General features: G+C 38.7%; 1 protein-coding gene across 18 annotated transcripts in view; it reads right to left on the bottom strand.

Annotated features, from left to right (window-relative positions):
* PTK2 (protein tyrosine kinase 2) overlaps window positions 1-15,097 on the bottom strand; it is a 418,748-nt gene that overhangs the window by 308,568 nt on the left and 95,083 nt on the right. For 4 of the 18 annotated variants that reach the window (XM_072602962.1, XM_072602963.1, XM_072602965.1 and 1 more), the window contains one exon: window positions 4,949-5,009. The exons of the other annotated variants lie outside the window; for them this stretch is intronic. In XM_072602962.1, coding sequence (XP_072459063.1) covers window positions 4,949-4,964 — 16 coding nt within the window. In that variant the 5' untranslated portion in view covers window positions 4,965-5,009. The remainder of the gene's footprint in view (window positions 1-4,948; window positions 5,010-15,097) is intronic. 18 annotated transcript variants of the gene reach the window in all.

Here is a 15,097-nt window from a genome sequence, read left to right as displayed (position 1 = left end):
TAAAAGAGCAAGAAGGTCTAAGACTACACAAGTTTCATCCTTATCTATCAGGAATAGGGGGTAGGCAAAAAGGAGAGAATAAGTATTTATACAGCACCTACTGTGTGCCAGGCACTGTGCCAAGCACTTTTATAACTATTCTATCATTTGAGCCTCACCACAGACTTGTGAGGTAGATGCTACTATACTGGCTGAATGAGTTTCACAGCGCATCACAGCTATTAAGTGTGTGAGGCTGGATTTAAACTCAGTTCTTCCTGACTCTAGTCCCAGAGCTCTATCCACTGAGCAACAAGCCACTTCTAACGAACGTATTCAAGCAAAAAGTTGGAAGGTGCTATATACAATAAGCATCAAATATCACACACACACACCCTCTCACCAGGCAAGGGACAACTGGTTATCAAAATCTGTGTATAGTCAGATCACTTATTTGTTAGAATAAAGATAAAAATCAAAATTATCCTAGAAGGAAAAGATAAGAAGAAAATATGATATGTAATTACATCTCCAACCTGACCTATTTGAAAAAGTAAATGATACCAAAAAGAGGAATCAACAGTATTACTACATCCTACAGAAGTATAACAAATAGAAAGCAACTGTCACAATGAGAAGACCAAAGTAATAAAAACCACCTCAGTCTTCAAATACTTGATGACTTGCTAAGTAGAGAGGTGAGGAAGACCAAAACTAAGGTGGCAATCAGATGAACGGAGAGAAGGGGTCAAGATGCAAGATATGTTGTGGAGATAAGACTGGACAACTGGTAAGAAAGAGAGGAATCCAGGAACATATAGAGATTATGAATCTGAGACACTAGAAGGATGGTAGTGGCTTTGGGATTTTTTAAACAGGAAGTTTAGAAAAGAAGGTTTAGGGGGAAAGATAATAACCTGTTTTAGACTGAGTTTAAGATGCCCCTGCACATCCAGTATGAAATATCTAATGGACAGATGAAATATGAGAATGAAGGTCATGAGATTAGAGCTAGATAAATAGATCTGAGAGTCATCTGTATCAAGATAGATAAACTCAGAAGAGTTGATGAGGCTGTAGAGAGGATATAGAGAAAGAAGAGAAGAGGACTCAGAACAGAGCCTTGAGGAACACCCACAGTTAGGTGGCAGGTTGTAGATGATGAGCCAGCAAAGGCGACTGGAGAGTTTAGACAGGCAAAGGCAAACTAGGAGATAGAACAGAATCATGAAAACCCAAACAAAGAATATACAGGAAGAAAAGGATGTGGTCAACAGTTCAAATGCAGTAGATAAAGGACTGGGACTGAAAAAAAGACCACCATGATTTGGCAACTAGTAGTCACTAGTAACTTTGGGGAAAGCAGTTTCAATTGAGCAATAAGGTTGAAAACCATACTGCAAAGGGCAAAAGAATTACTTATCTGTGTACATGTTGTATCTTTACCTATAGAATATGAGTTCCTTGAGAGTACAGATTTAAAAAAAAAAATTGTCTCTTTCCCCAGTTGCTAGCCAAGTATAGGTGCACATGATGTGTGCTCAGTATAGATTTACTGAAATGAATAGTACCTGCCTCACTCACAAGGCTATTGTGGGATCAAGCAGCACATTTAGACTTTCATAAGGAAAAAAGTTCTTAACAGTTAACCCTAAAGTAGAACAGGCTGCATTGTGAAATAGTGGATTCCTGCTCTCTAAATGTCTTCAAGTAAAAACAATATGTCAATAATGCTGGATTAGATGACCTCTGAGGTCCCTTCTAATTCTATGATTCTATCATCCAGTGACAAAAGAAAAAGTCTGAAGTACATATGGATGGTTCTTAGTCCACAAGAAAGCAGTGATGCCCTACCCTTGTTCACCAAGTCCTGAGGCTTTCAAAACAGTAATGGATGGGCTTTCCTACTTAACAACAGAGATAATACTCCTAGACACAAAGTTATAGTAAGATCATTTAAGATCTAATACGTGAAAATAGATCTTAGAATTCAAGAACCATGAACTGTACAAGCTAAGGAAAAAATATGCACCATTTCATAGGTTTTAAAAGAATCATTACTAATAACAGTCAAGATCAGTGCTTCAAACAAAAAATTTTCAAATCATAGAATTTTAGAAATGAAAGTAATATCAAAAGCATCTAGTCCAACCAGTAACTGAATAGGAACCTCCACTACCACATCTCCAAGAAGTGGTCATCTGGATTCCAACAGAAGACCTCCAGTGAAGAGGAAATTCATCAACTCAGTTTCTAAGATGAAAAGAGACCTTTCCCTATTTTAATTATTGATCTAAGCATATATAATCAAAATACAATATATCACAAGGCTGAGAAACCATTTCACCAACTATTATTTCAGAAATTTTTCCACTAGTAAAGGGAAACACTAAAACCATGTGAAATTTTAAGTCTGTGAAATTTAGAAAAATTTAAGAATACTCTTTTTAATAAATTTATCTATAGAGAATTTATATTTTTGAGAAACCCCTTAGAAAGATGGGCAATGAGACTGGAAGATAAGAGATCATGAGATGCGAGTAACCTATTAGAGGGAGGCCTTGGGAAGTTAAGTGACTTGGTGATATGGTCACAAAAACATTTGCCATCAGAAATGGGATATGAATCGAGGTTTGAACTCGAGTCAATGTTCTCTGTAATACCTTGATGAATACATTACAGATGTTTCAGCAACACAAATCTGCCTCTGAGACAGGAACATGGGACATAACTATTTAAAAGCAGCAACACATTTACAGCTGCTTCAAGGTTAAAGTATTGTTCTTAATTTTTAAAAGGTATGCTATGAGAAAGCAGACTGTGCATGTTATTATCCTCATTTTGAAAACAAGGCAATAGAAGCTCAAAGAGTTTATATTTTTCCCCTTTCAGTGTGTATTTTGTATGTGCTTGCATTCAAGGGCACACACACCCTCTCAGTCTCTGTCTTTCTCTCTCCCTCTCCAATAAAAAAAGAGTCTGAAGACAAGAAATTCAAACAGCACTTTGTAGATGGTGGTCAGGGAAAAAAAAACAAAACAAGAAGAGGGGGCCACGGCGAGAGATGTCTCTGATCTAGCTCTCTAGTGCTTCTTCCATCATAAAGGGGAATAGAGGCAATAACGAGTGAGTCATAATTAAGGCAGTAGTGAAGTGACTTGCTCAACAGACTTACAGACAGCAAGTAGCAGAATTAGGATTTGAACCTAGTTTCTTGACTCCAAAAATAGCATTCTTTCCACTACACAATAATTCCTATGAAGTAAAAGGAGGTCCAGTAAACCATAATTTGTTTTCTGTCATCAAAAATACAAGAGGGGAGAAAGGAGAGACAACTCCCTTTCTCGGCTGATATAATAAGAGAAAATAAAATTTTTTTTTATATTCTCTTATATACAAAAACAGAAGTGTGAATATGTGAAGCTAAGTGCAAAGGCTAGTCTAAGCTCTATTATCCATTAATGAAGTGTGAAGGAATTCTCCCTGTTAGAATTAGCATCCAACTGGCTATTAGAGGAGGAGGCCCTGCAAGCCTTTTAAAAACTATGCTTGTTGCTATTTTCAGAGGAAGAAATGAAAACCATCTATAGTCATATGAAAAAGTGCTCTAAATCACTATTGATTAGAAAAATGCACATCAAAAGAATTCTGAGGTACCACATCACACCTATCGGATTGGCTAGCATGACAAAACAGGAAAATGATAAATGTTGGAGAAGAGGTGGGAAAATTGGAACACTAATACATTGTTGGTGGAGTTGTGAACTGATTCAACCATTGTGGAGAACAATTTGGAACTATGCCCAAAGGGCTATAAAAATATGCATACCCTTTGACCCAGCAATACCACAGGCTGTATCCCAAAGAGATCATAAATATGAGAAAAGGACCCACATGTACAAAAATATTTATAGCAGCTCTTTTTGTGGTAGCTAAGAATTGGAAATTGAGGGGATGTCCATCAACTGGGGAATGGCTGAACAAGTTGCGGTATATGAATGTAATGGAATATTACTGTTCTAAGAAATGATGAGCAAGCAAACTTCAGAAAAACCTGGAAAGATTTACATAAACTGGTGCTGAGTGAAATAAGGAGAGCCAGGAGAACAACGTACAAAGTAACCGCAACATTGTGCTATGACTAACTTTGATAGATTTAGCTCTTCTCAGTAATGCAAAGATCTAAGAAAACTCTAAAAGACTCATGATAGAAATGCTATCCACATCCAGGAAAAGAAGTATGGAGTCTGAATGCAGATTCAAGCAGACTATTTGCTCTCTCTCTTTTTATTTCTTCTTTCTCGTGGCACCTCCCATTGGTTCTCATTCTTCTTTACAACATGACTAATGTGAAAATATGTTTAATATGAATATGTAGAGCCTACATCAGACTGCATGCCATCTTGGGGAAGGGTGAGAAGAGGGAAGGGAGAAAATTTAGAACTCTAAATCTTATGGAAGTGAATGTTGAAAACTAAAAATCAACTAATTAATTAAAATTTTAAAAAAAACTATGCCTGTCAGCCCAAGAGTGTGCTGGAGGTAGAGAGAAGCTCTGTGTGCGTGCATGTTTGTGTATGTGTGCACACATGCACGCACACAGAAGTGGGAAGGAATAATCATTTCTCCCTTATCATTCCCAACAAACAGTACTGATCATACAGGGACAGAGAACTGAGAACTGTAAGTTCAAAAAACAAGATCTCTGGCAGCAAAGAAGAGAGACAACTATGGAAAAAACAAGAACTAGATAGCTGAGGACAAGCTCAGGGAACCCAGATGAGCAGCCCACACAGGACATATACTGCACCAAGGAGGGAGGCAGGTAGGTACTATAGTGTATAGTGTGCTGGACAGAGAATCAGGACACCAGCCTCAGACATTTACTAGCTCTGATTTTAAAAGTCACTTAACCTCTGTTTGACTCAGTTTCTTCATCTGTAAAAATGAGGATAATGACAGTACCTACCTCCTAGGGTTGTCATAAGAAGAGCAGCATGACGTCGTTCTAAAAGAAGGACACTGGGGCCCTGCAAGTAGAAGAGGCATAAGATACCCTGGCCAGATGTGGTCCATACTGGTCCCATATACACTGCAAAAATTTGTGGGAGAGTATATCCCGGGTTTATGGGAAAAATATTCTGCCAACTTACTAAATTGTTTTTGATTTGAGCTGTGCATCACTGGTTGGGAATTACGAGCTATAGTTTTCAGAGCGAAGACCTACATAGCCTTTGAGCCTAAGGAAGCAGTCATCTTGGAGAACTCCATCTTTGGTATGAATTGAGGAGGGGAAAGCACTACTAGAGAGGACATTTCAATAGTATTACCCACTTGATTATTCACCTTTACTCATATGATTTTTGGTAGTTCCTCAAAATTAATGTATAAAAAAGTATATACTCTCTATGCATAACACTCATTTAGATGTATAAGTTCAGATATTATTACTTTAAGGTCATATTTTATACAGTTTAAAAGGCCACCTTATGTTAAGAGTGTCACAATAAAAATCTGCAATAAAGAGAAACTGAGGAAATAATGTTCAGAGCATATTCAATTTATTAGCAAAGCTAGAAACTGCCAGTAAATAGGATCCAAGGTTACTTGGTAGCCAAAGAAAAAGACTGAAAACCAGAGCAATTCTTTTTTTGCATTTACACAGCTTACATTGGTTCCTCACCAGGTGGAGAAACGATCTGTGACTAACATCATCTGGAAAGTTCTATGGGGCAAACAGTCTATCATCAGATTGACTCATAGAGCCCCTACAAAAGACCATGGTTGGTGATTTCCAGGGGGAGGGGGTGGGAGCAGGGAGAAGAGAGAGAACAGGAGGCTTGTAATTTATATGGAAGTACTTAGGGATGAGTTTGGAACCTTCGTGGTTAGAAAGCACTGAGAAAATGGGAACCAGGAACAAGGTGCATAGAGTTATTTTTCTCTGTTGCCAATGTTCTCAGGCAGCTTGCAGGGGATGTGGGTGGCAAGTTACAAAAGTAAAATAGGAAAATGAAGTTAAAGACCTAAGGAAGCTCAAACTCAGACAATAAGAGGGTCCAATCAATACATAGTAAATTGGTCAAGCCCAATGAAATAGAGAGGAAACTTTATTAAGACTCAATCAGCTCACCATGTACTAATGATCAAACAATATTAATGCTCAATTTCAATCCCACAATTCCCCCTTGTGATCCTTTGAGGACATTCCCTCAGGAGATCACTCATGTTAATAATCAAGGATTCATACAATTCACGCTAATATGGCAAATCCAACAATTACAAAAGCAAGAGACAGCTGATTAAAAGAAGCTTGATTCATCCTTCTCAAAGCAACCTTCTAATGCTTGCTATCAGCACAAAAAACAACTAATATCAATAGTATCCTTAGGGTCCTAATGACCTGTCACCTGTCAAAAGTAATATGGCAATAACAGGGACCTGGAACCACGGCTCTGATTCACTGGAAATATGATGATAATCCTAACATAGGTACTTACATCTTAAAACAGAAGATGATGAAGAAAAAGCACATACTACAATTTTTCACGAATAGTCAAAAAGTCTTTTCTCCAATGCTGGTTGATGCTGTCAACAGTACAGCAGACCCTCTCAGGTAGTTTAAGTTCCAATGGTTCTTTGAAAGTTCTTTACCGTACAAATCCAAAACTCTACTTGATCTGTCCATAGAACAACAAAGTGTCTCCACCAACCAAGAGTTATAAATAGGTCAAGCATCATCATAAAAGCAGCATTACATCTAGAATTTATCTGTTTTATCTTTCCAACTCCAGGTGCAAGACCTAGTAAATAAGGAGATGATACAACAATAAGTAACCACTTCCTCTCAGGCTGATAACTTTTCATAGGATACTTTTAGGAGTAATTGGCTTTTCAGAGATAAAATTCTCTCTGGTCTGTAATACAGATAAGATGAAAATGCTAGCACAATTTCCTTAAAAAACACTTTAACAACAAAGGCAGCTATAGCCAATTATATATTAATGAAGCTTCCCTTGAATGGAAAGGGAGAGCTGTCAAAATAACCTCAAGACCACCAGGCTTAACCTAGTAACAATTTACTTTCACTTATGACCCAACAAGTTTACTAAGTCTTTTACAGGGCAGTCCCATTTGGTACAGAGGCATCAGAATATGGGGTAAAAGAGAAATGAGAAGGTTAAAGTCTTTTTGTATCCTACTCTCAGATTTTATCAGATTTTAACCATCCCCATTGGAAGATGAAGTAGCCCATAGAGAATTAGGGTTGTCGGGTATAATACAAGGACCTCTTCATTTACAATAAGAAACAGTGAGAAAACTCATTGGAGTCATCTGGAAAATTCATCAATACAGGGAACAAAGAAGAAAATCCATCTGGGAGAGTCAAAGACAAAGAATCATCAGGAAAGCATGAAAGAGCAGCTCATAGTTTATGTAGATCATGCCCCAACAAGTTCATAGGGACTTCAGGCATAAAAAGAAAAGAATGTTATATCGAGAAGGAATCAACAGTTACCGTTTATGAAGACAAAATGGTAATATATTGGTAATATATAAATGGCAATATATGGTATAAAATGGGAATATATAATTCCAACAACCTGTTGAAAACCAACAGAACTACAATTGAGATTGGGCTTCTTCATTAAAAATTGAGCTAGGAGTACCTTGTATCCATAAGGTAAACATGGAAGGTGTCCCCAATTCTAAGGGTGACACCCAGTTCTCCAGTGCATGGGGAGGCAAAGACAGGAATGACTGGGGAAAGAACATCTGGCTCAGGAAAGACAAAAGGATCTATGTCAGAATATGTGTATGGCCCTTCCCTTTCCTCCACACCTTTATGCAGTGGTCCTTTCCTGACTTCTCTTACAACCTGTGCACTCTGCATTCTGAGTTCCACTTCCTTTTTAAGCAGCCCCAAGCTAGGTATCCCTTCTTATGACAATAAAAATATTCGTGCACTTCACAGCTGCCTGGAGAAGAAAGGAAAGGGGTTGGAGCAAGCTGAACAGTGGCCAAGATAAATTAATTCCTTCGCTTAGACTGTCCTTTCTCATGATTTTTATCTCTTCCTTATTTAGGTTCTCCCTTTTCTGCATCCCTTCCTTCATAAACATACCAGACAATAGCTTTGAGTTCATTCACATTCTTCTCATGCCTCCTAGAACAACTTTTGTGAAAATACCACTGTAAAACTGATTGAGACTGATTAACAAAGGCAGTATTTGTAATTCCTCCATCACAAGAGTTAATTAGGTCAAACTCTGCAAAGTATTTGGAGCTTTGGTATAACCTATCATAAAACATTCAAAAGGGGTCTCATCGGTCTCTTGAAATTTTCTCCAATTATTGGGGCAGACAACACAGTCCACCACACCTCAAACCAAGAAGTCTCTAGCACGTAATAACAATGTACAATTTGCTGGATTATTAGGGGTCTTATGTGGGTCTTATAAGGGCCAATCAGGAAAGACTCCCAAGATGGCAGGAGTAACCACTTCAGAAGTTTGTCTATTTGTAGCTTCTGTTATGATAGTTTTTCTTCTGGGGAGAGAAAGTTCTCCATAAAACCACATACATCTCTCCAGGTGGAGTTACAACCTCTCAATATGGCCTTGAATTGGGCTGTAACAGCTGTAACAATCTTCATCAAACTTAAGGATGTGTTTCTTCCATATAAAAAAGCCAGAGGGACTGAAAGGATGATGGTGCCTAATTGGGACTAGAATTCCAGCAGTGTCGTCACAAGTCAGTCAACGGGCTGTCCCTCAGTTTCAATGGAGATTAGGTCCCCAATAATAGAGGAGTTAAGTCACAGAAGAAGAAGGGAGAGGTACAAAGGTGGAAGACAGAGAAGAAGCAGAATATACAGAAGAGGGCCCTGTAGAAGACAGCAGGCATAGTTCATTAGACAGAGCTCCTCAACATTCTCAATAATTCATTTGTTTTGGGTGAGACAGTTCAATAGCCAATCTCAACTTTTCCAATGTACAGTAATTAAAGGTACCAAAGGCTATCTAAACCTCTAGTAGTCTTAGACCAGATCACACCTAATTTAATAGCACATTTTTTGTCATCTCTGGTTAAATTGAGAGTGTGCCCTGGTTCTAAGATGTAAGAAACTTTTCTAGAGGGGATCCTTTTGCAATGCTGGACCTTGTCACTTCTCCTGAGGCCCAAAGGAGAGCATCTTATCTCCAACAAATCTCTAAAAGGAATGTCCCCAAGTTCCTCTTGCTGGAATCTCCTCAAGATATCTGCCATGAAATTCCTGGAAAATCACAAAAGGGAATTTCTATGAGAATACTCTCACTGGAATTTCCCTGAGATGTCTGCCACAAGAATCCCCATGAAGGGAGTCTCCCAGAATGTTTCTGGAGGGAGTCCCTTATCAAAGGGATACCTCTTCAAGGGGCTTAAATATGAACTCTTACTAGCTAACTGAAAATGGGGTCTTTCCCTAAATTGTGAAAAGTGTCCTGAATTTTGGCTATAGTGCAACTGAATAAAAGAGGAAATAACTGACTACAAATTGTGCTTTGAGCCTCACTTTTACTTTCCTTTCTGCCAGAAGTTAGAAATTCAACTAAAGGAGGAAGTTACTTGCAAATTTTTCTTTCCCTTTAAAAAATTTTTAATCCAAATTTGTATGCACAAACAATTTTGAGACCTTTCTGTCAATTTTAATTCTGCTTGTATAGTAATTATTTAGATGCCTCCTGTATGTAGGAGAAACTGTTTTATCTATAACAGGGATTTCTTAGTGTCTTGGAGAAACAATTCTTCCTTCTGAGAAAATATTGTTCAATCTGCAGTAAAGATTCTCCTGTCTGCATCAAAGGTTTCTCTATCTGTGATTAAAATCCCCCTTTCTGCTGATGAGATTCTTCCATTCAGGGGCTTACCTTAGTTCAGAGATAATCTGGTTTACGCCCAAGGGGGAGTCCATCCTCCGGGGCAGTCCTTCAAGAAGAGTTCTTCTGAGAGGCAGTCCCGGGGACTGGAGGCCCTCACTTGGGTCCCATCTGGGTGCCAATTGTCACAATAAAAATCTGTGATAGAGAGAAACTGAAGCAATAAAGTTGAGAGCATATTTAATTTATTAACAAAGCTACCAATTGCCAATAACTTTCCTCAGTATCTAAGAGAAAAAGTGACAGGCAGAGTAACTCCTTTATGGCATTTACACAGTTACTACATAAACATATTTCCTTTCTCATTGGTTGGTGCTGCTCACATCAGTTCCTCATCAAGTAGACCAACATATTATAATACAATAATGTATAGAAAATGTATAGAAAAAAGTACATTGGTGGGCACACATTCTCTTGCCAGATTGACTCATAACCCCTGCAAAGTTACATGTTGGCAATTTCCAAGACAGGATAGGAGGTTTGTGATTTACATGCTTGTACTTAAGGATGGGCTTAGAAGTTTTTTGAGGGAAGCTAGGTGGCTCAGCAGTTAGAATTCCAGGTTTAGAGTCAGGAAGAGTTATCTTCCTGAATTCAAGTCTGGCCTCAGACACTTACTAGCTCTAACTCTGGGCAAACCACTTGACCCTGTTTGCCTATTTCCTCACCTGTAAAATGGGCTGGAGGAAGAAATGGCAAACTGCTCTGGTATCTTTGCCCAGAAAACCCCAAATGGGGTCATTAAGAATCAGACATGACTGAAAACAACAGAACAATAAAAATTAGAACCTTTGTAATTAGAAAACACTGACAAAAGGGAATTAGGAACAAGGCACCTAGAGTTGCTTTCTTCTGTTGCCACCAATGTTGTCAGGCATCTTGCAGGAAGTGGGCACAAGAGCAGAGCAGACAACAGAAGTTATAGGCTTAAGGGGGTTTAGACTCACATAATGAGGGGGCCCAATCAATACACAGTACTAAGACTCAATCAGTTCACTATGAACAAATGATCAATCAATTTTCAATCTCACAAGAGTACTCAAAGAGCAGAAAACAAATTTTGCTTGTTCACCAGATATCACCTAAATCACAAATGAACTGATAACCAACATCACCACCATCCAAGGTCTCTTAAAACTCAAGAGCTCCATAACCCTTAATCAAAATCTGGAAAGCAACATATTAATATATTACTATAAGTTTTGCTCTGAGACGTGACATCAAGAAACATATCAATACCTATACTACTAACCTAGGTCCTCTCATCTCACTTCTATCCCCTGATTAAGTAACTCAGTTTAGTTTCTCTTCTTTCCAAACACTGATCATAGAATGGTCTTATACTATATCTTTGTCACAGCTTTTACCATTAAATATACCTCTTCTGGGCCAGTTTTTTTGGTTCTGTAATATTATGCTTATGATTCACACGAGTTCATGTACCTAAACATACACACATACACAGACTCAAACAGAGAGTTTCAGAGTGAGAAAGTAACTATTCAACCCCTATCCAAAAAAGAGTTCCCTCTACAATATAACTTTAAGTACCCTTAACAAAATCCATTGGAAGACCTTTAATCAGGGGAAAATTGCTGCCTTTCAAGGCAGCCCATTCCATTTTTTGTATAGTTGTAAGAGTCAGTAAATGTTTACTTTTATCATATCTAAATATGCTTTTTTTGCAATTTTTATCCATTCCTGCCTCTTATGAGCAAGCTGACTAGTCAATTCCTTCTTCCATGTGATAGCTCTTCAAATACTAGAAGACAGCTCTCAGTTCAATTCAATCCAACATACATTTATTAAAGGCCTACAATATGCAGTTCTAGGTACTGGGGGTACATACATACATACACACACACACACACAAATTCAATTCTTTTAAAAAAATTATATTTTGGTGAAAGATATTAATAGGTACACAAGTAAATACAAAGAAATAGGAAATAAATTGAAGAATGAGAGAGCACTGATAACTGGGGTGAGGAAGTAATCAAGAAAAGCTACTTAAAGGAGAGGATATTTGAGTGGTAGACTGAAGGAAGGTCTAGAGATTCCACAAGAGATGAAGATGAGAACAGAGTGATTCCAGATTTGGAGAGGGCTCTAAATGACAGGCTGATGATTTTTTATTTTATCATAGAACAAGGGTGGGGAACCTGGAAATGGCTTCCCTCACCCACATATCTTAAGGCTGCTGAGAAATCACGTTCTCAGCCAGAGGAGCTGAAGACTTTTAGCCCACCAATCAGGGTTGATTTTCACTTGTCAGGGGAGTTCCTTTTCAGAAGGGATTTAAGGCATTTTAGGGTCTCCCTTGGGGTCTCTGGTTACTGAGAGAAACCTCTGATCATCAATTTGTTGCTTCTCAGCTATCCTAATTAATAAACTGATTATTAATTACCTAGAAACTGTCTCTCAGAGCTTTCTTTCATCTCAGTTTTAACTTACAGTCTTGGGACAGTTAGGTGGTACAATGGATACAGCACCAGTGCAGGAGTCTGGAGGACCTGAGCTCAAATCTCACCTCAGATACTTGATACTCACTAGCTGTGTGACCTTGGGCAAGTCACTTAACCTCAATTGCCTCATCCTGGGTCATCTCCAATCATCCTGATGAATGTCTGGTCACTGGATTCAGATGGCTCTGGAGGAGAAGTGAGGCTGGTGACCTGCACAGCCCTCCCTCACTCAAAAAAAAGTCACATGCAAGTCATGTCATTATTTCTCTGATGGCATGGTCTTCTTCAGCAACAAAGGATGAACATGAACACACACACACACACACACACACACACACACACACACACACACACACACACGAACTTACAGTTTTACAGAATATGCCTAGATCTTAGTAGGTGCTTAGTAATTACCCGTGAACTGACTGATCCCCACCAATCCCCACTATTTAGTCAATGGTCAAATCCGCCTATTCTTGTGGATGGTAGTCTTTTGCTCCCACTCCAAAAAAAGATGATGGGAGAAATGATCAAAGGAACACAGATTTACACATAGAAGAATCCTCCTTACTTTAAAAATAAGGAAATCAAAACTCAGAAAGGTGAGATAATTTTTAACCAAATCACTAAAATAGCCTCCAAATTAATTTCTCCTTCCAGTCTCTCCCTTATCCAATCCATAAGCCACACAACTGCCAAAATGATATTGTTAAAGCACACATCTGACCATACCATGTCTCTGCTCAAAAATTTTAAGTAGCAACCATAAGGATAAAATACAAAAATTGAACACATGAAAGAAAAGTGGAGCAGCTAAACAAACATCTATCTTGGGTAATCTAACTTGACTCTCCTGAGAGGTGGTAACATAAGTTTAAGGGTAGTAAGAAATACAGTAAAGAAAAAGCTTTTCTTCACTTAATAATTATACAGTTTAAGACCAAAGACCCTGCTTCTGAAGCTCCCCATTCTGGAAGAGAGAATCTGTTCAATATTAGAATAGAGCTGACCTGGCTGGAAATTGGAAGGTGACTACTTCAAACATGCCTCAACCTATTATTTATTACCAGTCAAGTCCTAGACCACCAGACAAGGTCATGGAACATAGTAATTCATGTATTATACTCCATATTATTTCCATCTATTGCTCAGGTCAGGGAATACCAATCAAATCAACATTACCAATGCTTCTGTGAGAGATATGAAAATCAATTGCATTATAGCTCCACTTAAAATCCAGGCGGGGGTAGAGGCAAGATGGCGGAGAAGAAGAAGGGACATGCCTGAGCTCTCCCAACAGGCCCCTCAAAATACCTGTAAAAATGAATCTAAATAAATTCTAGAGCAGCAGAAGTCACAAAATGACAGAGTGAAATGGTTTCCTGCCCAAGACAATCTGGAAGGCTGACAGGAAGGGTCTATTGCACCAGGCTCAGAGTGCAGTGTACCCCAGTGTGGACCACACTGGAATAGACTGGAGCAGACCTCAGGGTGCTGAATTCCTGGCAGCTGTGGCAGTTTCCAGACTTCTCAACTCACAATCTCCAAAGACAGCTTCAAAGATCAGTGGGAAAGCTCTCTCACCTGGGTGAGAGAGGAACATGGTCCAGCCCCAGCGCAGTAGCAGCCACTGCTGCAGTAATAGCTGCTTCTGATGCTCTCAGCTTACAGAGACTGGGGGAACTGAGCAGCTGATCTGGGTTGCTGTCCTGTGGAGAGGAGGAACACTGGAGTGGCAGAGCTGACGGCAGCTGTGGAAAGGGAATCTTACTTGCAGATCCTGGGTAGAAAAGAGCGCTTGTGGTGCTTACAGACCAAAATGCTGGCCAGGAGAGGGGTAAACACCTTTCCTTTGATCATACCACTCTGGAGGAACTGAGAATTTACAGGTCCCTAGAAATATGAAAACAGCTGCAAAAAAATTCTGAAATGTGGGACAGTCCACCCTCCACTTAACGAGAGCTCAAAAGCCAAGCAATTGGCTGGGAAAATGACCAAAAATGGGGGAAAAAATAAGACTACAGATGGTTACTTTCTTGGTGAAAAGATATTTTCTTACGATGAGGAAGATCAAAGCATGCAACCAGAGGAAAATCAAAGCATACAACCAAGAAGAAGAGAGCAAAGTCAAGGTTCCTATATCCAAAGCCTCTAAGAAAAATATGAAATGGTCTCAGACCATGAAGAGTTCAAAAAGGATTTTGAAAATCAAATAAGAGGAGAGGAAAAATCGGGAAGAGAAATGAGAGGGATGCAAGAAAATCATGAAAAATGAGTTAACAGTTTGCTAAAGGAAACCCCCCAAAAAAATGCTGAAGAAAATAACACCTTGAAAAATAGACTAACCCAAATGGCAAAAGAGGTCCAAAAAGTCTCTGAATGCCTAAAAAAAAAGCAGAATGAACCAAATGGAAAAGGAGGTCCAAAAGCTCAAAGAAGAAAAGATTCCTTAAATATTAGAATGGAGCAAATGGAAGCTGATGACTTTATGAGAAATCACAAAACAAAACTAGAAGAATGAAAAAATAGAAGACAATGTGAAATATCTCAGTGGAAAAACAACTGACCTGGAAAATAGACACAGGAGAGATAATTTAAAAATTATTGGTCTACCTGAAAACCATGATCAAAAAAAGGACCTAGACATCATCATCTTTCAAGAAATTATCAAGGAAAACGACCCTGACATTCTAGAGCCAGAAGGTAAAATAGAAATAGAAAGAATCTACTGAT

The sequence above is a fragment of the Notamacropus eugenii genome, chromosome 4, assembly GCF_028372415.1.
Source record: "Notamacropus eugenii isolate mMacEug1 chromosome 4, mMacEug1.pri_v2, whole genome shotgun sequence".
NCBI classification, from domain to species: Eukaryota; Metazoa; Chordata; class Mammalia; order Diprotodontia; family Macropodidae; genus Notamacropus; species Notamacropus eugenii.
This window is presented reverse-complemented; position numbering and strand designations above follow the sequence as displayed.